The sequence below is a fragment of the Lycorma delicatula genome, chromosome 13 (assembly GCF_047948215.1).
Source record: "Lycorma delicatula isolate Av1 chromosome 13, ASM4794821v1, whole genome shotgun sequence".
Taxonomy (NCBI): domain Eukaryota; kingdom Metazoa; phylum Arthropoda; class Insecta; order Hemiptera; family Fulgoridae; genus Lycorma; species Lycorma delicatula.
The window spans coordinates 47,893,827-47,920,887 of NC_134467.1; the positions used below are offsets into that span (position 1 = coordinate 47,893,827).

The 27,061-nt window shown below is 31.0% G+C and overlaps 1 protein-coding gene across 1 annotated transcript in view; it reads left to right on the forward strand.

Moving 5' to 3' along the window:
• Hml (hemolectin) overlaps window positions 1-27,061 on the forward strand; it is a 278,319-nt gene that overhangs the window by 222,517 nt on the left and 28,741 nt on the right. The window contains exons 59-67 of the mRNA XM_075381665.1: window positions 1,436-1,624; window positions 5,820-5,944; window positions 7,850-7,963; window positions 9,002-9,209; window positions 10,686-10,793; window positions 16,389-16,498; window positions 20,367-20,544; window positions 24,700-24,824; window positions 26,153-26,390. Of these exons, the coding sequence (XP_075237780.1) occupies window positions 1,436-1,624; window positions 5,820-5,944; window positions 7,850-7,963; window positions 9,002-9,209; window positions 10,686-10,793; window positions 16,389-16,498; window positions 20,367-20,544; window positions 24,700-24,824; window positions 26,153-26,390 (1,395 nt within the window). The remainder of the gene's footprint in view (window positions 1-1,435; window positions 1,625-5,819; window positions 5,945-7,849; window positions 7,964-9,001; window positions 9,210-10,685; window positions 10,794-16,388; window positions 16,499-20,366; window positions 20,545-24,699; window positions 24,825-26,152; window positions 26,391-27,061) is intronic.

Sequence of the window (27,061 nt, forward strand, 5' to 3'; positions counted from 1 at the left end):
GATCATAATCGATATAAAACATTTGTACTTCCTTATAAAATTAAACCTGTAACTCTATCTTGCGGTAAAACATTGATATACATGCTCAAATATAGTGATGGATGGTCTTTCGTAATTACGCCTTGAAAAAAATCATGATTGACCATGTCTGTCTTTTGTGATGAATAGGACCAAACATCATCAGAAACTATTAGCTATCTAAGGGGTATTGAATTTTATAAAAATCTTTACCTACCTTGAGTAAAATTTTGAACTACAGCTTTACTTCAGGTCATCATGTGTACATACATCTTCTGGAATTGTTCAATGCTAAAATTGAGTTTTTTAGTTGGGTTATGAAAAGTCAGAATAATGTAAAATATGACCTGCTGATTACTATACTTTCTCTGTTATCTTTTATGTCTGCATAGGATCACTTTAGTCAGTCCATTATCCAAGTCTCTTCAATGAGACTGTTTCGGCCTTGTGGTCCTCCCAGTACTTTTTCATACGTTCATCCGATCTATGTGCCCTTTCTATTGTTGAAAATGTTCCTTCCTTCCTTCCTAAGTGTGAAGCAACAAATGTTATCACCATGTCTCTGTTTCTTTTCCTGTTGAAATCCGTTATTAGCTTGAGACTCATGATCTGGTCTGGACAGCTCCAGGGTATGAAATATCCTCGGTATTCTCCTAGTTCTTTCTCAAGTTATGAACCAAGCAATCCTGTTGAGGATGATTTCCCTATTATATGCAGTATAGGTATAAACTGGAAAGCGATAAACAAAACCTGAAAAATAAAAATACTCTCTGAGTAGGCAAAGATAAAAGCAAAAAATGTGTACTTGGATATTATAGTCTATACCAGTGTTTCTCAACACAAATAATACTGTGGACCGATAAAAATTTTAAGCTTGTATTGTGAACCACACAAAAAATTACTTACCAAATTAAAGAAAGTGCAGGTTTTTTTTTACAGTTGTACAGTAAACAAGTATTCAGTTTTCTCAGTTGTGTGCATTATTTATTATTGCCATTAAAAAATGTGTAATAATGCATTTAAAGGTTGTAAAACTATGTAATAAATATTAGGAAGTTCACACACTACTAAAATTTTTCTGCGAACCACCGGTTGAGAAACTGGTCTATACCACCTGGACTGGCAAACTGTAATACCAATTTCCATTTTGACAATCTGTTATATTATAGATTCTGTAAGTTTGATCGCAATTTTAAGAAATTTATTGTATAAAAGTTTGTTAATGTTCTGTGTTTATCTTCATTATGATACATGGTAGATAAGAGATAGATACATTGGTAGTAAAGTAATAAACTAACATACTGTTTTTTTTGTACGGAGAGTTTTAAATTGAAACTTTACTTAAATTAATTAGAGTCAATCTTGTTCACATGACTTTTTTATTATTATCATTTATTTATTTTATTTTCTATTTCAGCTTCTGAATGTCCTTCACCTTTAATTCATGAAGAATGTTACAACAGAATGTGTGAATTAAGTTGTTTAGATCTATTGGATGAAGATGCATGTCCATCATCACCCGATTCCTGTTTTCCTGGATGTTATTGTCCGGATGGTTATATCCGTGAAAAGGATAATTGCATTAAACCGACCGAATGCCGTGATTGTAAGTACTGAATTAAAAATAAATAACTGATATTTCTTAGTATACATTTCACGTAAATTAATATTTTCTAAAATGTACAGTCTTTGCTAATAAGAATAGTCTCTTATTTTTAATAAAAATATCAATTTCCACATCTGTAAATAAGACTGCAGAACTGTTTTCATGTTACTCAATACAGTACTTAAGCTTACAAAAAAAAAAACCAACAACACAGTTGTTTCTGTTGCACGGCTTACACACACATACAGGCACAAACTAATTTATCAGTTTATTTAAATATATTTTTTTGTTTATTTAATTCAATGATTCTAAATAAAGCGCACACACATACTGTATTTAATTTGCATAGGTGTGGTGATCCTAGCAGCAAAGGTCGGTATTAACTAATGTAATTCACAACTTACATAATACAAATTTGTGCTTGTACAGTAAGCCGACTGGTGTAGCCACAAGGCTTAATGCACCAGGTACTGAGTCAACTGGGTGATTGAGTTCAAGACCCAGCCAGATTGAGTTAGCTGTTTTACACTTTAAATATTATTCATTTATTTAATTCTACCTTTTACCTGTAACATCACAACATGCAAACAACTACAATAGCACTTGTAGCTGAGGTGGGAGTGTGATTTTGTAAAAAACCTTTTTGCAAATATTAATATTTTTTAATCATTAACAAATGCGCCTAAGAAAAATATGACCTTAATTAGGCAAAATCTTGAGATACTGGGGTGTTCTTACTCTATAGCCTCACCCCCTCGACCTTATAACTTGAAAATTTAATGGCATCAATGCTCCATATATAGAAATAATCTGACCAAACTTGATCAAAATTTGGTTAAAAGATCTCTAAGGTGATTTTGAGGCCAACACCGAACACAAGTACATATGAACAATATTAATATTCAGATAATTTCCATTCCATTTTTTGGGTTTCTTACGTGTTAAAACGTCAAGATCCAATGAAAACCGCATATGCCTAAACTGGACCGATTAAAATATTTTCCCTTCTAGTGCTGTAGCGCTATCTAGACAGGAAAGTAAAAGGATGTCATTATACTTCAGTTGAATTTTATAAATTACTGAACCATTTAAAAAATTTTCCCGTTAATTTATTTAACTTTTAAAAGAATTTCTTTTACAGAAACCATATTACTCTGTCGTACAATTTTTTTGAAAAATGTGAATTTTCTGCATCTAGTTTAATGTCTTCAGAAATACGGAAATAATTTTCATTAACTTCTTCCAAATTGTGATTTATTTTGTTGTAATTTTTTTAATTTATATCTTCACGTGTTTGCATTAATACCGGGTGTTTGTTTTAAAATGCAACCTAAGCAAAATAATTTTTAGAAACTTTAATATAATAATTTCTGATGATGAGGTACTACCTATTGTTGCTGTTTTATAATTGGCCGATATAATTTTCTATTTCTTTTTTGTTAACGATTATTAATTTCTGGTTACCTTTGTTTTTTATTAAGAGAAAATGGTTTTGAACACAGAAGAAAGGATTTTTTTTTTGAGAAATTATTTAACTAAATCTTTTGTTTTGTGCCAAGATGCTTACTGGGTAACAATCAATTGCAGTTTCCAGGTAAGAATGTACCAAATACATCTTCAATTCATCATTTGATTAAGAAATATAAAGGGACTGATTTTGTCTGCAATCAGAAACATAGCCAGAAAATTCAGTGCTTAATGACGAAACATTGGAAGATGTTAGGGTAAGCTTTTTAAACTCGCCTGACAAATCATTAAAAAAACTTGCATAATAAAAAGGAATACCTCTATATAGTGCCTTTAAAGCTACCTGGCTACTTAACTGAATTCATGTATCACATGAATTACAACCGGTTGATTACACTGTCAGTCTCCACTACTGTCAATGGTTTAATCACTTTGTTCGGGAGTGCATTAAAGTACTGGATTATATATTTTTTTACAGATGAGTCTTGGTTTCATTTGAGTGGTTACATTAGTAGTCAGAATGATCATTAATGGAGCACAAAACAATCCCTACATCATCCATTCACAACCTCTACACTCACAGAAAATTGGTGTGTTTTGTATAGTTTCCAGTCGAAGAAGGTCCAAAGAAGGCCCCATATTCTTTGAAAAAACTCTACCAAGAAATTGTAATGCAATTTATTGCAAATTTCGTGAGAGAGATTCACGGTTTCAACAAGACGGGGCCACATGTCATACGGCAAAAGCAATAATGGGCCTTTTGAGAAATTTCTTTGATGAAAGAGTAATATCGACTGGCTTACGACCAGCTAGGTCATCTGATCTTTCTACTGCATATTTTTTTCTCTGGGGATTTCTAAAAGGTTGTGTATTCAGAATTAATCCGCTCATCATTGAAGAACTGAAAGACAACATAACTCAAGAATTACGAGAAATTGAAAGAGGCGCACTTCAAAAGTTTATATGGCATATTAAAAAGAGGGTAAAGGCTTGCATTGATTGGAATTTGTGGACACTTTCAACATTTTTTTATAAAAAAATTTGATATCGGTATTTTTTTTTCACAAATAATTGTATTATTTATTACTAATCTCATTAAATATAGCAAATTATTTTTTTTTAAATTGGATTGCGTTTTAAAATAAACACCCTATATTATTTCATCTGTTTGTATTTTCAAATAATTAATATGGAAATTAATCTCATCTGTTTCTTATTTTAGTCATTTTATTTTTTATGAGCTGCTCTGATTAAGGTTTCACCACGATTTCCCTTGATCCATCCAGGAAAATGATGGGGCAGTTACTTTTTTTTATCCGTGGTGTAGCATATCAACCCATTTCTGATATGAAATAAATAAGGAATTATTATTGTAATGAACTGATCAGAAAAAAAGATATGTTTTTTAAAATATGTTCAAAAGTTTGTATTGTAAATAAATATATGGGAAGATTTCGGTAATTTATTGAAGATGGGAATGAAATTATAAGACTCTTTCTTGTAAGTCAAAGTATTGTGTTAAGTTATCAAAAAATAGTCCTTGATCTAGTTTGATGGATCTGGTTTATTATGAGAGCGGTTGGGAAAGTAACTTCCGTATGGTTATAAATAAAAAACCTGCATAAATAAAAATATTTTACTATATATTACTTAAAACTACAGCTTTCAACTATTTTTCAACATAGTTGCCATTTATATTCAAGCATTTGTCATACCAAATTACTAATTTACAAATAAATACCTTCTTCATAAAATTCAGCCTCCTGGGTACCTACCTTAACATGTCACAGCATTTTGAAGTTCATTGTCAATGAAGTGCTGCAACACAAGCCATTTCTTCATGCGAATGAAGAGATGAAAATCACTCGTCGCAAAATCCAGGCTGTAAGGGGGTAATAAAAGATATCCCATTGGAATCGATTCAGAAGTTCATTGTGAAAACAAGCATTGTCATGCAAGAAAACTACACCGGATGACAGCAGACTGCAAAGTTTGTTCTGAATGGCTCGCTTAAGTTTCTTCAAAGTTTCACAGTAGACTGCTGAAGTAATCGTCATACCGTGTTCCGTAAAATTGACTAGAAGAACTTCCTTGGCATCGTAAAAAATCATATCCATAACCTTCCTCGCTGACAAAGTCTGTGAACGACGATTACTTCAGCGGTCTACTGTAAAACTTTGAAGAAACTTAGACGAGCTATTCTAAAAAACATCGTGGTATGCTTTCATCTGGTGTTATATTTTTGAAAAACAGTTGCTGTAGTTTTAAGTTGTATATAATAAAATATTTTTACCTATGCAGGTTTTTTATTTATAGCCAAACGGAGGTTACTTTCCGAGCTGGCCTCGTACTTTGTTTATTCTAAATAGCAATTGGCTAACGTTTCTTAACTCTAAGTCCAGATTATTAATGCAGAGTAATGTCCTCTTCTAGAGAAGGGTTTCTTTGTTGTCATTATCGTTCCTTTTATTTCCATTGTATTCTTCCAATCCTCTGTCATCATACTCCCCAAATAAATACATAAACACACACACACACACACACACACACACACACACACACACATACACACACACACAACACATATATATATATATATATATATATATATATTACATAATATTATTTATTTACTTAATCATTTATAGGTTAGCAGTTATATCTTCCTTTCCCTTATGTTTATTTTTCAATTTTTTTTTTTAAATTTTTATTTATTCTTTTCACACAGGTGTATGTGACAGTTTTGGTAAAACAAGATATATTACATTCGATAAAAATGATTATACTTTTAACAGCAACTGTACATATATTTTATTTGAGGCTGTAGCTGAATTCAGTGAATTAGGATTTAAGGTAATTTATAATACATTAGTTATTATATTATGATAATTCATTTATATATGATGATGTACAGCAATAGGCGATTTAAATAAACATTTAATAAAGCTTTTATTTATTTTCTTACCTACATATACTTATCAAAAACCTAAAATTGTACCATTGTCATGCATTTTATAAAATAGTTATTTTTAAAGATAATATCAATAGAACATGGGTCTTTAATCCACTTTCAGCTTCAAAGTGTTTCGTGCCTGCAGGCTCAAAAAAATTAATTATAAACATTTACTTTATTAAATACCTCTCTATCCGTGTAATAATTTTGAAAGCATTAAAAAATAAATTAAAATAAGAAATAAGAAAAAAAATTAAATTAAAATAAGAATTGAAATATTAACCTTTCATTTTATTTAATTTCATTCATTATTTGATGAACTGTAGTATATTAAATAAATGCCAAAGATCTGAATTTAATGAATACATAACACTAAGAATTTTGTAAGCCAAATGGGTGTGTTTCAGTTTTCTTCTGAATAAAATTTTTCATATTGAAAAATTTTGTTATTGATACCAGTTTCTTAAGATAATAATCAGAGAACTTATACTTTTACTTGATACTTATATGGATTATTATAAAAATTAACAATTTTAAAATTAAAACTGGTTGTTGATTCGGTAACATCAATCATCAGGAAAATCCAAGAAAATATATGTTTTTATTCATAGTTTTGTCCTAAACATTGTTAAGCAAAATACAACCGACAATAGTAAAAGAAATCTTAGAATATCAAGGAGATGTAGACATGGAAGAAGTTGTGCGAAACAAATCTTTCTTTAATCTAAATTCTAATTGGGTCATGTTGGATCTCCGTGTAAACTGAAGGAGCCAGGCCAAATGGGCATTTGTGGAGATTTTTGTAGTGTACTTGACAAAGTAAAGGATTGCTGAGAGGATCTAGAGCCCTGCTTGGATTTCTCTTGTATTCTGTTTTTTGTTGATTTTTTTATAAATTATGTTTTTGTTGTTGTTTTTCTTCTTTGTTTTGCTTTGTTTCAATGTTACTGTGTTGTTATTGTTCCGTGTAATATTTTTGTGTTTTGTGTTGAACTCACTTTTACCTTCTACAGGTAGGTAGTTCAGTTCCTTTGTTTACATAGGTCCTTACAGTCTTACTTAAGACTCAGTAAGATGTGTTTTGCTTCGAGTTCATTAAATAGTAGTACACTGATGAGAATGTCACTCTTGGCATTTGCATCCTGGCCGAGGTGGACTGGAATATGTCAAAAGCCGAGGTTTCGGCTTTTGACCTCGGGTCAGGAGGTTTCGAAGATGACCTCGGGTAAAGCTCATAAGGGCTAGGAATAGAGGGGGGCAGAGGATGCCTTCCCCAAATGATGGCTCTGTAATGAATGATTCAAAAAAGCCACATGGCATATAAGATAATTTTTTTTTTTTAAATTTAAATTTAATTTTTTTATGGATATAATCAAAGTACAGTAGAATTAGGATATTCCTGAAGTTAAAGAAAATTAAATTGACGAATTACAGAATCAACCGTAAAACTGAATTTTAAAGATTATAAAAATGCCTATTTTTTTGCAAATAATAGATAATTATAACTAATTTTTATTTTACCATAATAATTTATTTTGTCATATGTTCAGTAAAACAGGATAATTTTATGCATAATTTGTCTTAATTACTACCAGTTTTCTCCAAACTGTAAGTTACCTTAATAATACAGAAAAAAAACAAATTTTACTACCTTAAAATCAATTTTTCCTTTGAAGTGATTTTTAAGATATATATATGAAGAGAGGTTAATAGATTACTGTTTTCTATTGTGATAATTATATGTTTAACAGTTATTTATTTTTAGCATAATAAGCTTTTAACTTTTATTTTTATCTGTTTATTAGGTTTTAGCTACAACAGGACTTTGTGATAATTCAGATGAAACTTGTGTTAAAAGTGTAACAGTTATGTACGATAATCGTTATGTACAAATTGGAAATTATAAAGAAACTAATGAGGTATGATTTAAATTATTTCAGTAACTTCTTATTTTTTAAACCTGTATTTCCAAAGTCATATGGTAATTAAAGTTCAGCTGCTTGTTTAAATTGCAGAATAATATTTAAAAAATATGTATTAACCTGTTAACGCCTGAATTAAAGTAAAAAAGAGATTACGATTGTTGTTTCACAACAGGATTGGTGTACATTAATTTGTTGTTTTATACAGAATTAAAAAATTCTCTTTATTTCTTTATCACTCTCATATAAAAGAATATAAAAAACAAATGTAGAAAGCACTGTCAGTATAAATATAATCCAGTTTCTTTTTTGTTCTTAGTTCTCTAGGAATCTAAAAGAATGAATGAATTAAAATATGCGCTAAGGAAGAAGCACTCGGCCAACTTTTGAGGTTTCAGTACATCTCTCAAATTGGAAAAATCTAAATTTTAAATTCATTTATAATAACGTTTCTTTTTTTTTCTGCATTTGTCGTAATAAACTGTTCTTCATCAAGAGAGATTAAGAATTCCTGTTAATATTAGAGATAAATAATTTTTCATTTCCGCTTAAAATAAATTTGTACACGTTGGGTTTAATTATTTTTAAATGATGTGAAGAAATTGAGACTGAGCTCAAATTTGAAGATTCTGAATACTGCATGAGCAACCTCTTTTTTTTACAATAATTAATGCAAAATGAATAAATTTATTGCTTGTTTGGATCAATAGAAACCATGAGTAAGCTTTGATCAGAGAAACATCACAAAATGTCTAATTATAAAATAAAAAAAACATGTGATTAGAATATAAATTAATTATTTAAAATTTAAGCGCGTAAAAAAGTGTTAAGGTTAATAGTGTCTGTGTATGAAATACTAAAGATAATGAACACATTTTTAAATATTAATTGAAAGGTATTCACAAAATTCAGGATTTTTTTTAATTAGTGTTATTTAAAAATGTATCTACAGTATAATTGTTTCTGTGAATGAATGTAAAAAAGTTACAATAATTTTTTTTAGATTAAATATATTTGCTTATCTTTTAATTTCAGTGGTTTGTTAAAGTCGATGGTGAAGATTATGTTGATAATTATCCCATAAAAATGGCTTGGTTTGAAGCTGATCTGAGTACAGATAGGAGACAAATTTCGGTAAAACTGTTAGATGCAAACTTTGAATTATTGTTCCATGGAAGAGATAAAGGATTTTCATTACAACTTCCTTCACATATTTATAAAGATAAAACGCAAGGATTATGCGGTAAGTTTTTATACATTATATATTTTTAATTTTATTACGTTTTGTGTAAGAATTTCTGTTCAAGCGACATGTGGTGTAGTCTTTGTTTAGTGTTAGATAATTGCTATTTAACATTTTGGTCTCATTCTAATTAATTGTGTAATATGATTTATCACCAACACTGTGATGTATAATAATTCTCATGATCCATAGATACATAAAATTATTCTTATTTTAACATGACACATTCGGATTATCACATACTCACAAGGAAATAAACAAAAATTTAGAAAAGTAATCGTATCAAATAATTACATTATAGATTCCATCAGTAGCAATATAAGAAACTGAGCTACCTAGGATTTTGTGCTGACAGATTACTACTTAACAGGAAAATTAAGTGGAACATAAAAGTATGCATGTGAAAAATGATAAAAAATTATACTATTCTTTTACTAAAAATTTGATTTACAGAACCCAAGCTGTCTACATCTCCACATCCCCGTGACCACTGCAATTGTAAATCTAAATCCCATCAACAAGTCACATCAGAAGTTTCTGTACAAAATTTCTTAAAAGTTGGTTGCTAGACTGAAGATATCAAGCAAAATACATTGGCTTGTTATCTATCCACTATCCCTGAATGAAATTGCTCAAATACATAACAGAAGTGACATATTAATATAATGGAGACATCTATTTAGTACTAAAATGTAACTTTCGGTACATAAATGCAAATAAAGAAAATTGTTTATTGCGCTATATCTCCTTTCCCTCGCAACCAAAATTAAATGGCATCAGTGCCCAATATGTAGAAATCTTGTGCCAAGTTTCATGCACATTAGTCTATCTGATCCAGAGATAACAAAAAAAAAATAAGGCAACATATATACATCCTTCTGGAATTCTTCAGTGCTAGAATTGTATTTTGTTAAGAGAAAAAGTCATAAAACTTCATGATTTGCAAAATCATGATCCTCATGTACAAAATTTGGTCCAGCTAGCAGCAGCATACTTTCCATTATATTGTATACTGTATACAATATAAATGTAACCATATAATACAGCCAGTATAAATTTGTTCTTTAAAATGGATAAGTTGAAAAAAAGCAAAATTTTAAACTATGAAATCTTTAAACAATGGACTGAACAACAAATTTATTAAAACATAGTTTTCAAAACTTATAAAATTTTCAGCCACTTGAGAAACATCTTCAGTGATTAGTGCTGTTGCTTTTGCCCTGGTCTCGGTTGTTTTTTTTTTGTCTATCCATCCATGAGCATGAGTTAGAAGAATTTCAACTCGGAAAAATAGCAATTGTTGGAAAAGTTATTTTCCTACAACAGCTTCCCATTCAAATTTCATTGAGTCAATTTCATCCAAATTTATTGAATTGCTTTTGCAAACTTCCTATACCCTGTGTGTCATTTAATATTACATCTTATCAACTAAAAATACATTAGTATATTTATTGTTTTGTTTTTTTTTCTTTCTAGGTAGTTGCAATGGTAATCAAACAGATGATTTCAAGATGAAAAACGGTACACTTAGTGAAAATATAGAAATTTTCGGCAAAAGTTGGTTGGCTCAAAATTTAACTGGTGGTTAGTATTTTTTTATTGTCATATTTTGGCATATTTATAAAACTAATAAATATTTTTACTGTTTTTATTGATGTGCAGAATTCATCGCTGTCGATGGGATGGTGACTGCACTGCTGAGGGCATGGATTCCCCATGAGATGTACCGCCATCTCAACGATGGTAGTTATGTGATAAAATAAATGTCATGCGAAGCTCTGTGATGGAGCTAAGTGGGAGTAGGAGGTCTGTCCTCCTCTCCCTGGTAGATCAGATTGGAGTCCGTATTTGTAATCAAACTAGGGGTTTGAACTAAAGTTGAGTTCACTAAGGGAACTAGGAATAAATTTTGTTGTTGCGAACAACATTTCTTATGGTATAATACTTATTGAATTTGCCTCGATTATGAGACATTTACTCACAATAGTAGATCGATTAAGTGTAGAACTAGGCACAGGGTTCGTGCTTCTGCAAACTCGGTTAGCTAGTTCAGAGGACAACGAAGTAGTACAGTCAAGATGTCCGAAAGAAGCCTACAGCGAAAGCAAAGGCTGAGTCATAAATTCACTCATGTAACTGTCTACTAAAGCATTTACATCGATAGCATCCCAATGAGGCCTGGCTTGTTACTGTGAGATGTAAAAATTTAGAGGGTCAAAAGACAATCTCCATTAAAGCTCATCAGGGCTAGGAACGTGGAGGGGGTGTGGCGACCAGAATCAACACAGGACAAGTGTCTTCCCCTACGGGGTAGGGATGATGTGGAGAACTCTGTGAAGGAGCTGCGGTGTGGGGGGGTTTAGGCATTAACCTCACTCCTAAAAGCAGACCAAAGCAGAGAGGGTATATTTTCATAAGAGGCTTATTAAATTTGTAAATCTGTTTCTTGATTTGTGAGTAAATCAAAGCTCTTTGAGTAAATTGAATTGCAGGACAAAATTGTTGTTGTTGCGATCAACACTTTGTTTTGTTGGTATAAGGTTAGTATATTTGGTGTTTAAAAATCAAGTAATGATCTTGAATACATAGTCTTAATTGAAGTTAGATACAAGAAGAGTTTTTGTGAGAAGTTTCCATGTTAAAAGAAGGATCACGCTTCAGCGAATCAGTTGATTTGATAATTGAGGGTTGTAAATTATGGTAGGTGGTTGTGGTTGGAAGAGGCCATACAAAGGCGATATTAGGTTGTGTAAATACACTGATGGAAACGTCTGCCAAGGTATTTGCATCGATGGCATCCTGACAGAGGCCAAAGTGATGACTGTTGTTTTATCAAGTTTGGAGGGTGTAAAAGACGACTTCTGGTAAAGGCTATCAGGGCTGGGAATGGAGGGGATTGTATGACTGATATCATCACAAGACAAGTGTCTTCCCCAACAGAGGTCAAGATGGTGTACCATCTTTTTATTTATTTTTAATATTAAAAATTTTATTAATTTTTTCATACTAAATGATGTATACAAACTGATCTATCTTATTACAGAGGAAGATAGATGTACATAAATTACTGTTGGCTTGTAATTTAGCCCGTGTCATTGAGAAATTCTGGCCTGTAGAGCCAACCAATTTTTTTTAGTACCAGGGTCATTCGGAAATTTCTCTGCCTGATGCGGAGGTAGTACAAATATGACCAGATATTGTGATAATTATCAATTATGATGCTTTAGATGGTTTATGTTTAGTTGCTTGTCTGTAGCAATAGAGTAAAGCAAATAGGTTTTGACATTTTCTGAAAAATGGATAAAATTGATCTGTAATAATTTTTTTTTGTTTTAAAAATTTAATCTTGAAGAACATCCAGAGAGAGTTAGATTACATTTTAAAGAATTCTTCCCTGCCGTTTTCAATGGTAGAAATGCCGATTGTAAATGTGATAATGCATTCATTCAAGAAATGAATGAATGCTCAGGACACCCAAAAACTGCTAAGATCAATGAAATCGTCATAAAAATGCACTTGTATTAAATGATTGTCGACTAAAGGTATATACGCTTGCTGACATCGCAACGATCTTGATAGACCATGTCCATTACGTTTTATATGATGTTTTGGGTATGAAAAACTTTTCCAAAGATTAGTGCAAATAAAAACAGCAACAGTCAACCAAAAACGCATTTAACTGAACACTTATCAGGGTGTTATTTAAGGTTGACTTATTTAAACCCGATTCCACTGAGTTTCTTTGATGTTTTATTACAGTAGATGAAACATGAATTCACCATTACACAGCAGAGACCAAACAACAGGTGGGAGCAGGTGAAGTTTTCCCATCTGCAGGAAAAGTCATGGGTACATTTTTTTTTGGAATTCTTGTGGTGTGGTGCCCATAGATTATCTTATCTTCTGGTGGCAGCACCATCACCAGGGAGTATTACTCTTCACTACTGTAGGTAATTGGAGTAAATTAAAGGGTATTTTTCAGGCTAAATGTCGACATCTGGTAAAAAAAAGAAGCTTTTTCAACATGATAATGTGTCTGTTCACATGTCACAGGTTGTTGCTACAAAACTCCTTGACAGTCTTTAGAGTGCTTCCACATGAGCCAGATATCATCTCCCAATGATTTCTTCCTCTTTCCAAACCTGAAGAAAAAAAGACAAAGATTCACTTTATATGATGTCAAAGCTGCAACAACCGCTTACTTTACAGAGTTCAAGAAATCACATTATACTGAGGATATTAAATATTTGGAAAGTTGTTGATCTAAATGTATAGAATTTCCCAGTGATTATGTTGAAAAATAAGTAAAAAGAAATTTTTGAAAGACCTTTTTGTTATCTTAGACAGGCTGAGAACTTTCTGAACAATCCTTGTAGATTAAAAAAAAAAATTCTTATAAAATAGTTTATAAAACTTCATTTCACATTTAAAGTATGCAATTAATTTATAAAAATTTGGTAATGTAGGTTAAAGTGCCCTCACCTCCAATGTATAGGGAATTTGAAATTATTACACTGATAAACATAATTTTTGTTTCCTAACACACGATACATGATCTTAATCTGGTTTTTAATGCTGAAAACGAATATGAACTCTGAATCTTTCTATCACCCACCATTTTTGAAAAATTTTTAAATTTTAAGTAAAGGATTTTTTTCATTTTTCACGTATAGTTAGCATTTTAAGCTCCTATATAATATTTTGTTAGCTCATTTTTTATTGTTTAACTTTGTTAAAATGATTTGTAAGCTATAAATAAACAATTCTGTACAAAGAATTAAATCATATCATAGTGACATATGACATCATGTCTAATACTGAAGAGTGAGCCTTCATGGACAAGATTAATCATGGCTGTGCAGATCAAAACATGTAGCTGAAAACACAGCTGTGTTTTTGTATTAAGCACTGGATTTAGGAATGAATTAATTTTGTTCGGTCTTATTGCTGTCTTAAGTTTGATAACAGTGCAGTGTAATAATATAATGACTCAAAATTGTGTAAATGATGTGGATGTCTTTTGTTTTGTATCTGGTGAGTTTACCGTAAAATCAAATAGAAAAAACATTATACCTTCGATTAAAAAAGAATATAATTTGTACTTTGAGTGTAAAATTTGTGATTAGTATAAGATGTGGGCTCCTCATACAGTATGCATTAATTGTACTGTATACTGTATACTGTATTTAAGAGAATGGCTGAAAGGAACATGGAAGGCTTTGCCATTTGGTATACCTATGATTTGGCGTGAACCAAAGGATCATGTAACCGAATGTTACTTTTGTTTAACAAATGTGTCTGGAATTTCTAAAGAATCTAAGCATACTGTAAAATAACTTTCATTGCAATCTGCAACTAGGCCTATACATCACAGTGAAATTATTCCAGTTCCTGAGTCACCCGTGAATGTATGTTTTGAAAGCAGCAATGAAGAATCTGACATTACTGAAAAAGAAAACAAAGATTTTGATTTTGAATTATCTTCCGGTAAGCCACATCTTATACCACAAGGTGAATTAAATGACTCGGTTAGGAATTTAAATTTATCACAAAATCAAGCTGAACTGTTAGGATCAAGAATGCAAGGTTGGAATTTACTTCAAAAAAATACAAAACTTTCGGGCTTTCAAAGCCAACAAAAAGAACTTTCTCAGTACTTTATTGATTTAGTTTATTGCACAAATATTGATGAGCTTATGTTGCACTTAGGACAAGTTCATAAACCTGAGGACTGGCGCCTTTTCATAGATTTGTCAAAGTATAGTTTAAAAGCGGTTCTACTACAAAACGGTAAAAAATATCCTTTGATACCAATCGTTTATGGTATTAATTTGAAAGAGACATGCGATGTGATGAAAGATGTTCTTGAAAAAAAATAGCTGGAACATATGTGGTGATTTAAAAGTTATAGCTATTTTGTTAGGCATGCAGCTATGCTATACTAAGTACATGTGTTTTCTTTGCAAATGAGACAGCTGAGCTAGAGATAAACATTATGTTACCAAAGAGTGGAAGAAACAAGACAACTTAACTCCAAATGGCAACAATCTTATTCATGAGCCCTTAGTTGAATCCAAAAAAAGTATTTTTACCCTCTTCCTATATCAAGTAAGGACCAATGAAAAATTGTGTAAAAGCAATGAAGAAGGATAGTCTCGGATTTTTGTAAATCAGGCAGAAATTTCTGAATGTAAGTAAAGAAGAAATATTTGCTGGTTTGCAAATAAGAGAGTTGGTCATATTGACCAACTCTCTTATTTGAGGGTTGGATATTGTTAATCAACTTCTTACTTCATACAGAGCTATGGGACATTATATTTCTTTGAAAATACATTTCCTCCATCTCACATCTGAATTTTTTCCTGGACAACCTTGGAGACGTAAGTGATGAACACAGTGAACTGAACGTTTCCACCAAGACATTTCAGTGATGGAAAGCCGCTGTCAAGGGAAATGGAATACTGACATGCTAGCCGATTGCTGTTGGACATTAAATCGGGATGTGCCTGAGGCTATTTATAAAAGAAAAGCATCAGCGAAACACAGGTAGGGCCGTGCAGAATTATAAATTTTACAGGTATTAATTGTATTTTCCCTTAATATTTTTTGAAGCGTAATTTATTTAAAACTAAGGGTGATAGAAAAATTGTATTTACAGGTCTGTAATGTACGCAAAAAAGCAATTAAGAAATTGTATCACACTTAGAGAAACATTAAAAAAATTATTTTTTGTCTATCAGTGTTATTTTTAATCAAAAGGGAACAATAAAAGTGAAATTAATTGTCGCAAAAAAATTATGCAATTTTGAAGTGTGTAATTTGTTATCTTCAGATTATGGTAGCATCGTAATTTCCACGAAATATATTTATGTTATTTAAAATTAAAATGGAATTTTAAAAATTATTCTCAGAATATGCATATTAAATAAACTTATACTCTGGCCTCTTCTCTGATTTAATTAAGTGTCTGAATAAATGTTTTTTGATTTGTTAAATTAAATAATATGTTATAATTCTTAGTATAAAATAATTAGATCAAAGATATACCCTTCAAAACTTATACAATAAGAATATTTGGTACACGTTCTTCCCATGAAATATAAAGTACCTTATGACTGAACCTTTCATTTATTTTAGTTTCGTTTTGTTTTAAACCTAATATCTAATTTTTTTTTTCAGTAAATGATAAAGAAGATGTCTGTGTTCATGTACCTGAAAAGGAATGTAAAAACGCACCTGTTGAAGATGATATATGTTTTAATATTTTAGATGACAGTTTATTTGGAAAGGTTAGTTTATTGTTCAGTAAGTTATTTAGTTCATTTATTATGATCTTTACTCTAACTTGCTTTCTTTAATTATTTTGACTAACTTTAACTATCCGACATTTTTTTCTTCAGTGACCCCAGATTATTTTTATAAAAGCATCTATTTTATGTATATTATGATTTGAAAATAAAAAAAAAGCTGACAACACAGTTTTAATACTGTGTTGAATCTGTGCTGAAAGTCCTACAACTGTGAATTGTTTCTGATGGCACGGCTTACACACAGAACTTAATTTAGAATATTTATCATTTTATTTAAATATAATTTTTTTTCATTTATTTAATTCAATGATTCTAACTGAAGCGCGCATTCATACCGTATTTGATTCTAGCGGTACTAGTGGTTATGGTCAGTGCTTACAAATCTAATGTAATTTCACAAATTACATAGAACAAATTTAAGTTGTATAGTCAGTTAATTGGTGTAGCTGCAAGGCTTAATGCACCAGGTACCGAGTCGACTGGGCGATCGCGTTCAAGACCCGGGCAGACTGAGTTTGAAATCATCATAATGTCAGTATCATATAAACTCAATCAGATACAAGTCTACGAGTGCTCTACTTGTGCCATACTCCATTTTATTGTGATGATTGGTAGATTTCCATGTGCTTTCTATTATTTGAGTATTATCACCAGTTATATGGGTAAAAATATTTTCTGTGTGGTTCACGATTCAGTGAACGTAATCATCTGGTTAATTTTGGGTTTCCCAATATACCTTCCATCGACTGGAAATAATAGTGGTCCCTCATCTGTTACTTGTTGAAAGATTGGCAGAAGTGTGTTGGTGGTTTTGTTTTTCACAGTAATTAAGAAACACTCCTTTCCCTTTCTTTAAAGACCCCCCCTCCCAAATACCTATGACTGAAGCAGCACTTACCCAACATTGTTTTTCCTGTGTGAAAAAAGTCTGACCACATGGCTTCCTTGAATGCCTATTAAAAAATTACACATACCCATTTTTAAAAGTTCATAAAATGTTATTTCATTAATAACTTCTGATTTTTTTTAATACTTATTTTATTCTTATTATTGAATTATTATTTATAGAAAAAGATTTTTTGCAATCAGAGGTTAATAATTATTAATAAATCTATATATTTAAATTAAAAAAAAGGAAGAAAATGTTGCAAAGAAAGAATAAAAAGATTAAGAGAAAATGATAAATATAAAGAGGAAGAAAACATTAAGACTACGGAAAGAATAAAAAAATTATGATGAATATATAGGAAGAGAAAATTTGAAAAATAGAGAACGTATACACAAATTAAGGTCAGAAGAATTCTATTAAACCAAAGAGCGATTAATTGATCGACAACAAAAAACAAATTAACGAAATGATGATCAACTCTGACTTAGGAAGAATATTATCTGACAATATCAGAGGAGTAATGAACTAAAAAATAAGACTTTTTCAATATATCAAAAATCAGGCATGTATGCCTCAATGTATGTCACTCTTGTGAGTCTATTTTTGAGTCATTCTGTAGTTAACTTTAATGTACATAAAATTAAACATAGTTTCCAGAATAATTAAATAAAATTAAACAGAAATTAAAGTAGAAAATCCAAAAATAGTACAATTCTAAATTATAATTTTCAATTAATATTAAATAATCAGATGTTTCATCAACTGTATTACATATACACATACGTAATAATGTCTAGTAAATTTTATATAAACACATTTTTAAAAGTACATAAAATTTTATTTCAGTAATAATTTTTTTTTATCATTGAATTATTATTTATTGTAAAAGTTTTTTTTTTATAATCATGGGTTAATAATTATTAATAAATCAATATGTTTAAATTAAAGGAGATGAAGTCTGATTCAAACCGATGTGCCTTTCCTTGTAAGATCCAAATATTTCATTAATTAAAATTTTATTTAGGTAACACTCTGGAACCGATGAAAATAAGTACCACTTATGATATATTGTTAAAAAGCTCTCAATGAGGGGTTATTACTGCGGTTAAGGAAAAGTCCAATATTCAAATTTTTGTGGATTTTAGGCTTTTTTGGACACTTTCGGTTCAGTCGATTGCAATCAAAAGGGAGGTACACAACTAGATTTACAACAATCCTAAATCCAAAATTTAACATACTACGGCAAGTTTTTTTTGAGTTATGCGAAATACATACATACATATGTACGTACGTACAGATGATATGTTGAAACTAGTTAAAATAAATTCAGGGATGGTCAAAAGGGATATTTCCATTGAAACCTGAAAACTGAAATTTTTTGCAATCACAATACTTACATTATTTCATAAAAGTAAAAAAAAACTCTTCTATTTCAGCAGTTAATCTGGGGCCACCGATCATCAAGTCATTTTACATGAAGTTCAGACACACACACTTTTCATAAATAATTCTCCCTTCTATCTTTATTAATTTAAGGGTCAGTTTTGGCAAATTTACCAGTAAATAGATCTTTAGACCTATAATAAAAGACGAACACAATTTTACAGAACAGTAATTTAGAACCGCTGAGAAAAGTATTCTGTTTTAACTGTTTAAATTTATTACATCTGTGTTCCGTGTACCCCCATTGATACTTTGACTGTAAATCATTTAGGATTATGTAAAATAGTATACCATTACAGGAGTTCAATCACAGCACTTCCAACTTTCACTTGTTCAACTTAAATAAAATTCATGTTGGACGTGCACCTACATAGACCAAAAATTACTAAATGGTACCAAGATAGCAATGTAATGAAATAAGAGTATAAATAAACAATGAACAATAAACATATCAACGTATTGTAGTATGCATAGGCTGAAAATATGTAAAGTTTACCAGGTTCAATATTTGTTACATATTGTTGCGTGTTCACGGTTTGAACTATTGAGATAAGCACAAATGAAAATTCCTTTTAAGTACAATTTATTATTCCTAAATAATTTATAATGTAAAAAAACAGTAATTCAAATTAAATACAAACTTAATCTAACAACCATTAACTTTCAGTTTATTATAAACTTTATTATAATTAATAAAACTAATATTGAATTAACAATAAAAAAAATACAATTCATTTTATGCAAGTATTATTACTTTTACTGTTTATAAAAAAAACTGTGTTATTTGCTCCAAATATACCTGCACACTGTCATCGCTTTTATTGCAAATTAAACTGAACTCAAACTTGTAACTGTCACTCCGCTGGTTCCTGGCAATATTTATATCTCCAGATCTGCTGTACCAGGGTACTCCGCACCTTCTCCACTTTTCTATAAGTCCTTTTCTAGAAATAATCCCTTTGTTGTTTCTGCTTTCTTTATTTTCTCTTTCTTTTGTCTTTCTATATGCTTCTCTACCCATTAGAATAACTTAATCAAAACATTTTAATCATGATTCATTAATAATAAATCGAATAAAAACATTTTTATTGTAAAGGAGTTGATTATTTGACAGATAAAGGATAGGTCGAATAAATATTCTTCTGGGTTGAATTTTATCACATCAAGCTAATAGTTTCATGCTTAACTGGGGATCTGGTTCTGGAAGGCAGGGTTAAAAAAAAATAATTAAAAAAAAGCCAGTAGTTAATATGTTATAAAACAAGTTAACACAAGACTGTTAACTTGTCTTGTCTATCAAACCACTTGTCTTATCTTTAAGAAAACATGTTTTGCGATTCTGTTATACCTGCTTCTGGATTAGAAAATACTGCCATCAAAATTCTTTGTCCTTTTCTTTCTTTATTTTCATACTAAAAATAATTTATTTACTGCTTCAACAGTTTATCGAGTAATAGTTTAATAAAATCAACCGTAAGATAACAGAGGTTTTATAAATTGTTTTCTTTTTTACAGTGTCATCCAGTTGTTGATCCCAGTTCGTTTGTAGATGATTGCCATGATACTTTGTGTAAAGGAGAAAAGAATATCTGTTTTATCGTCGAATCATACGCTAGAGAATGTCAAATTTCTGGTGTATGTGTACCTTGGAGAACACGATTTCATAAAATTTGTCCATACATGTGTCCTACTGGTAAGTATGAAAATATTTTTATTTAAATATATTTTTTAGTTCTGTTCAAAAAGTATCTGACATTATTTTTATTTACTCAAAAAATATTTGGTTTCAAACAGCAAAACTCAGCAGACATGATAATAGACTCCAGCATTATTTTATGGTCTCATAGAGCAAGTCAGTTACTACCAGATAGCTAGTGTCCTTGTGAAGCACATTATCATATCTTTACTTACAAGGGTAGGTAGTCAGTTTACAATGGAATTTATTGATGCAACAAGAAGAGGGGTAAAAAAGGGGTAAGAAGAGAAGAATCTCTACTTTAAATCCAAAATGACAGCATCCACCTTGGCCCCATATTTTAATTATCTTCATTTAAAGATATTCAAGTGGTTCTGGTAACTTATTTTTATGTGCATAATCACAGCAGCCTTAACAGTCAGGTTGTGACCATTCCAGTTTCACAGTTGAGATGTCTCAGATTCATGTCTGTGTGTTGTTTTGTTTTTGTTTTTTTTTTTAACTTTTATTTTTTTCTTATGTAAGCAGATGAGTATTTATAGTAGTAAGAATTAGAAAAAACTATAATTCCAAGTTTGCTGATTATTATATTATTTAAATATAGCAATCATTAACCTAAAAATCTTCATGAAGTTGTGGAATGAAGAATTAAGAAATAGACATCAGACATATTATATTTTATAAAACTTGAAAAAAATAATATAAATCTGTTTATTCCATTTTTATATATTTAAAAATATTTAATTAAAAAAAAAAACTGAAACTTAAAATATTTTCAGATTGTAACATGCAAGCTGAAAATTAAAAAAAAATTCTATATTTTAATTTTTAACAGTTTAATAAAACTGGATTTGTTTGTCAAGTTAATAATTTTTTTATCAAATAAAATAATGCCTGCTGAGCTGGTCTAGTGGTAAACTCATCGTTGCAAATCATTTAACTGCTGATTTTCAAAGTCAAAGGTCCTCAGGATTTGTAGTAAAAGTTCATTGCTTTTATAGAGATTTGAATACTAGTCGGTGAATACCAATTTACTTTGGTGTTTGGAGTTTAATTACAGAAATGGTCGGTCTAGGTCTGTACAGAACTACAATTCATTTACATGTCATATCATAGGGCTTGGGGGTGTTTGTTTATTGTTCACTAGTTGAACAGATTGCAACGTACAAATTAGGAAATAAAAAAAATTAAATAATGATCGAACATGAAATTTTTTTTATAAATGTTATTGTTATGATTATTAAAAAAAATTATATAATAAAAAATCATGCTGTTAATGCATAATTAAGAAAAAAATAAGTTACCAAAAAAATGATATGAAAATTTGAACCTGAGACCTCTCAATCATGAAACTGGAAGGCTCGTCATTCAGCTTCTTTTTCGGTTTTACCTCTGGAACCACCGTAAGGTATTACTTCAGAGGATGATAGGTATGAATGTAAATTAAGTGTAGTCTTCTACAGACTTAGGTCGACCATTGCTGAGATGTGTGGAAACCCAACTGCCAAAGAACACCGGTACCCACGATCTAGTATTTAAATTCGTATAAAAGCCTTTACTAGGATTTGAACCTTAGAACTGTCTACTTCGAAATCAGCTAATTTTCGATGATGAGTTCACCACTAGATCAAACCAATGGTGCTCATCACTCAGCTGCTTCTGCTGCTACGAGTGTAGATATACAAATAAATTACTTTAACCAATTGAAAATCTTTAATGGATTTAGAGCTAAGTTGGAAGCTGTCATTTTGGATTTAAAGTATACACACCCTTCCTATACCCAACAAAAGACCATCAATAAATTCTGTTTAAAGTACCACCTGTCATTGTTAGTTGTTTGTGCACAATGATGAAATGGACTGAACCAACAATAATGTAAAATTTAGTCAAAAACTTGGTATTAACCAAATTGAAAAGGTTCATAAGATTTATCAGACTTAGCAACGATGTTATGGGGATACTTCAAATAACAATACGTGCTGTAGTAAGTTGCCTTCCTAACATGCCTAAAAGTGGGCTGATATTTTTTTTTATTATTATTACTAATAGAGTTTTCCACAATGAATATGCACCAGAGAAACAAAAAACTGTTATTAGTAGGCTTTTTTCATTATATTTGTGATGTGGTTATCAGACAGGTTACGTTACTAACAGTCGTTTCACAATAGTCAGCCTATTTTTCATATTTGATCTTTTTGTATGTACGCTTGATCTAAAATTTATTTTATAATTATTATTTATTTAACTAGTTTGAACTTGATTACAACCTATCTGCTTTGTTGTAGCGGCTATTACTCGTTATAATATGAACTATCAGATGATGTATGATCATACCTTTGACATATGCAAGTCATGATGATGATGATGATATGAATATGGTGGCCTTCCCGTTCACTAGACTCAACATGTGATCTTTTCTGTTATAGGGATTTATGAAAGAACTGCTTTTCTTCCTCTCACTCCTCATTGATCACATGAAACTTCAAAATTATATCACTAACGTTGTAACAACATCGATCATGACTTGGCATAAACAAGAGTATTAAAAGAGTATTTAGAATATTATCTAAACATCTACCGCACCTGCAAAGGTAGCACTTGTAATTGATGTTAGAAATAACATGAAGAATAATATGGTCATTTTAAAGAAAGTTTGTTTTACAATTTATTAATAGTAATTAATTTGTATGGACTTAAAAATAACTGTCTGTTTATACAAAGCGTTTCATAATGTTCTTCGGAGTTTCGAAAATTCATTAACAAAAAACTATTTCACTCATAAGAATAAAACTAGTACTGTACAAAAGAGTACTTCAAATAATTTTTTTTTCCACATATACTAGGCAGATTAGTAAACCATTTGCTCGACTAGAGAAAATGGCTGCCACGGGAAGCGAGAAGTCTTTTTGTGTTTTACAATTTCACTCGTCAAAGTCAGTAATTTCTGTGCAATGTGCATTTTGGTTGAAATTTCATAAGGAGTCACCAAGTGACAATTCAATTCGTGCACGGTATAAACAATTCAGTAAAACTGGTCGCTTGTGCAAGCGAAAATCAACCGATCGTCCATCAACCTCGGAAGTCAATGTCGAACGTGTGCGTGCAAGTTTCATTCGCAGCCGGTCAAAATCGACTGCGGCTGCAGGCAGAGAATTAGGAATTCCGAAAACAACAGTGTGGACAGTTTTCCGTAAACGTTTATTATGCAAATCATACCGTTTTCGATTAATCCAGCGTCTTTCTGATGGAGATAAAACACGTAGGCTCAAGTTCTGTTTACAGTACAGGAAAAGATGTTGTTAGATGAAGGTTTTTCTAAACAAGATAATTTTCAGCGATGAAGCTACTTTCCATATTAGCGGCAGAGTAAACCGTCATAACGTTTGACGGTTTGGGGAACTGAAACCCACACGCTTATGCGGAACACATTCGGGATTCTCCGAAAGTAAACGTTTTTGTGCGATCTCTCGTGAGGCAATGTACGGTCCGTTCTTTTTTACGGAAACGACAGTAACCGGCACGATATACCCGGATATGTTACAATTATGGCTTACGCCTCGGCTACTCAACGACTTCATTTTCCAGCAAGATGGTTGTTCTGCCCGTTTTCATAACGAGGTTCGACAGTACCTTAACACAACATTACCTCGGCGCTGGATAGGAGTGCGTCTGAAGAAGACCGACACATTATGCTGCGGACACCAAGATCACCAGACCTCACGCCATGCGATTTCTTTCTCTGGGGTTACGTGAAAGATAAGGTGTTTTTCCCACCTATGCCGCACGATATCGCTGAGCTAAAGGATCGCATAATCGATGCGATCAACTCTATCGAAAATGACGTTAGAACGAGTTTGGCAAGACTTTCGTCTTGATGTGTGCCGTGTCACCAGAGGTGCACGTATTGGACATTTATAGATTTTAACAAAAACTGTTTGAGTCCCTGCATCACCTCGTACAACTTTCGTTTAGGTAAGTGAAATACTTTTTTTGTACTGAATTTTTGTAACTCCTAAGAACATTATGAAACGCCTGTATTTTGTGATAGAAACTGGTACCCAAAATATGAAGTTGTAAAATTAATTTCAAATTGAAACATTTATAAAATAATTTTTTAAACATTAAACTAAAAACATGAATTTATTGTTTTAGGATTAGAATATGAAGCTTGCAGTAGTGGTTGTCCTGAGACTTGTGATAATTATAAAAAAATGAGAGAATCGCCTAATTCTTGTCCTAGTCCTGTGAGAGAAGGATGCGTTTGTCCTGAAGGAAAGGTAATTGTTTAAATTTTTATTTTAATTATTTAATAATATTCTACAATAGTTTATTAATTTATGCACCAACAACAGGGTGATGCCCGATAATAGTTACTGATCAACAATAATAAATGTTGTCATGTGTTTTTTTTACAGGGAACTAAACCCAGAACTTTAGATCCAGAACAAAGATGCAACCAATTTGCCATAGAGATTGATCGGCAATGTAATATTTATTTAATCCTACTTGTTATTGGGAGGGGAAATATCAGATCTGGCTTTATCCAATATGCATTTTAGCCATTTGGCTTGTTTTACAGTCACCAGATAAAAATTGAGTTCCTTAATCAGTCAACAGATGGCACCCTATCGATAATAAAGGTTGACCTGTGTTTCAAGTACTGCCAATATTAGTATAGAAAACTTAGTATAGAAACTAGTATCATATGTGCATCCAAAGAATCAAAAATACAGAAGAAGGGATTGCTAAGAAAATATGTCCTCTGGATATTTTTGAGTATCTTACCCACGATTACACTTAATGTTAACTCTCACAATAACTTATTCACATGATCTAGATCAGAAACTAGATGCAACAAAGAAAAAGTTATTTTTAAGTTCATTTATTAATTACTGTTAATAAATTGTAATTTATGTTATGGAATCCTAATGTTTAATAATCTAGTTAGCTCGATAAATAACAAGAAACCAATTCACTCCTCTTTTTTTCCTCGTAAATCTAGCTGGAATGTTTGTTATTCTTGAAAATGGCTTTGTCGTTTTTCTTATTTGTTAACATTCATTCCCAAAAATGAAGAACTGAACCACGCTCAAGCTTTCCAATCCGAGTGAATCAGGAATTTCTAGAGTCCCTATTAAGTTTTTAAATTACTTAGGGTCACTAGATTTTGCAGACACTGCAGCCCACTTGAGAATTAGCATTCTTATTTTAGTTGAATTTATATCTCAAATACCTAGTATTATAATACCTAGTATTATAAATAGGATCAAACTCCAGATCTTGGATTAATATAAAAGGTAGAATAGAACATCAGACAAGTTAAACCATCTTGATTAAAAACGAATATAAAATTGTATAAAATGCTGAATGCATCCAACAGAATATCTGATGCGATCTTGACTGATTTTATTAGACAAGATCTGTTTCTCTTCAGTATTATTTTATCAGAAAGATGAAAGTTTTCTATTCCTCTCTTTTGGGAACTAGCAAATTAATTAATATTCAACTGAAGTCTAGCAGTGATATAATATATAGACCACTTAAAATTATCATAATTGTTTTAAGATTTCTGATACCTATTTTTTATTTTATTTTATTTTTTTAGGTATTATTAAATGGAACTTGTGTATTAGAATCACACTGTCAACCGTGTGATAGCGAAGGCCACTACCCTGGTGAACAATGGAATCCTGATCAATGTTCGACATGTTCATGCGATTCAGCTACCTCTGTTCAGTGTGAACGCATTAAATGTCCTGTTTCTAATACAGTCTGTCAACTAGGATTCAAATCGATCATTAAAAAAGGAACGGAAAGCGATTGTTGTCCTTCATTTATTTGTGGTAAATTTTTATGAGTCATATTTTATTATTGGTTTAAATAATGTTATTAAATTAGATAAAATGTTATAAAGAGTAGATGACATGGGTTATACTTTGGGAACACTTCATCTGCTATGTGGTTGCACTAAACACCTTTAAAGAAAGGACTGCCCAGATGGTAACAAAAAGTATTAGTATAAGTCCAGTGACGGTACCAGGAACATAATTGATACGATAAAAAAAGAATAAAGGATAAGAAAATATCCTTTATAGTAGGTGACAGGAAGGATATAATCAGCCGAAAGAAGATGTACTCTAATGGAGGCAGATCAGGACCCAGAAAAGCTTATTGCTGAAAAATAACAGAAGAAAGAACAAGAATTTCACTTTTCGTTCCTAGATTTATAAAAGGCCAATAACAAAACTTTGGGTGGCAATTAAAAATTCAAGGCGTGTGTCTCATAATTGCTATTAAGATTCTGTTCCTGATTATTTTATATAATTAAGGAACTAATCAGTACCTAGTACTCTAACATTAATTTAAATTACTTTTAATTTTCATATAAATATACTGGGATGTCAGTTTAAAATTTTTGGAATATCTTTCTTGTGTAGTCTGTGTTATAATTTGATTTGTACCACACAAGTAATCATGTTTGTACATGTTTTAAATAATGCACGCTTAACCTCAA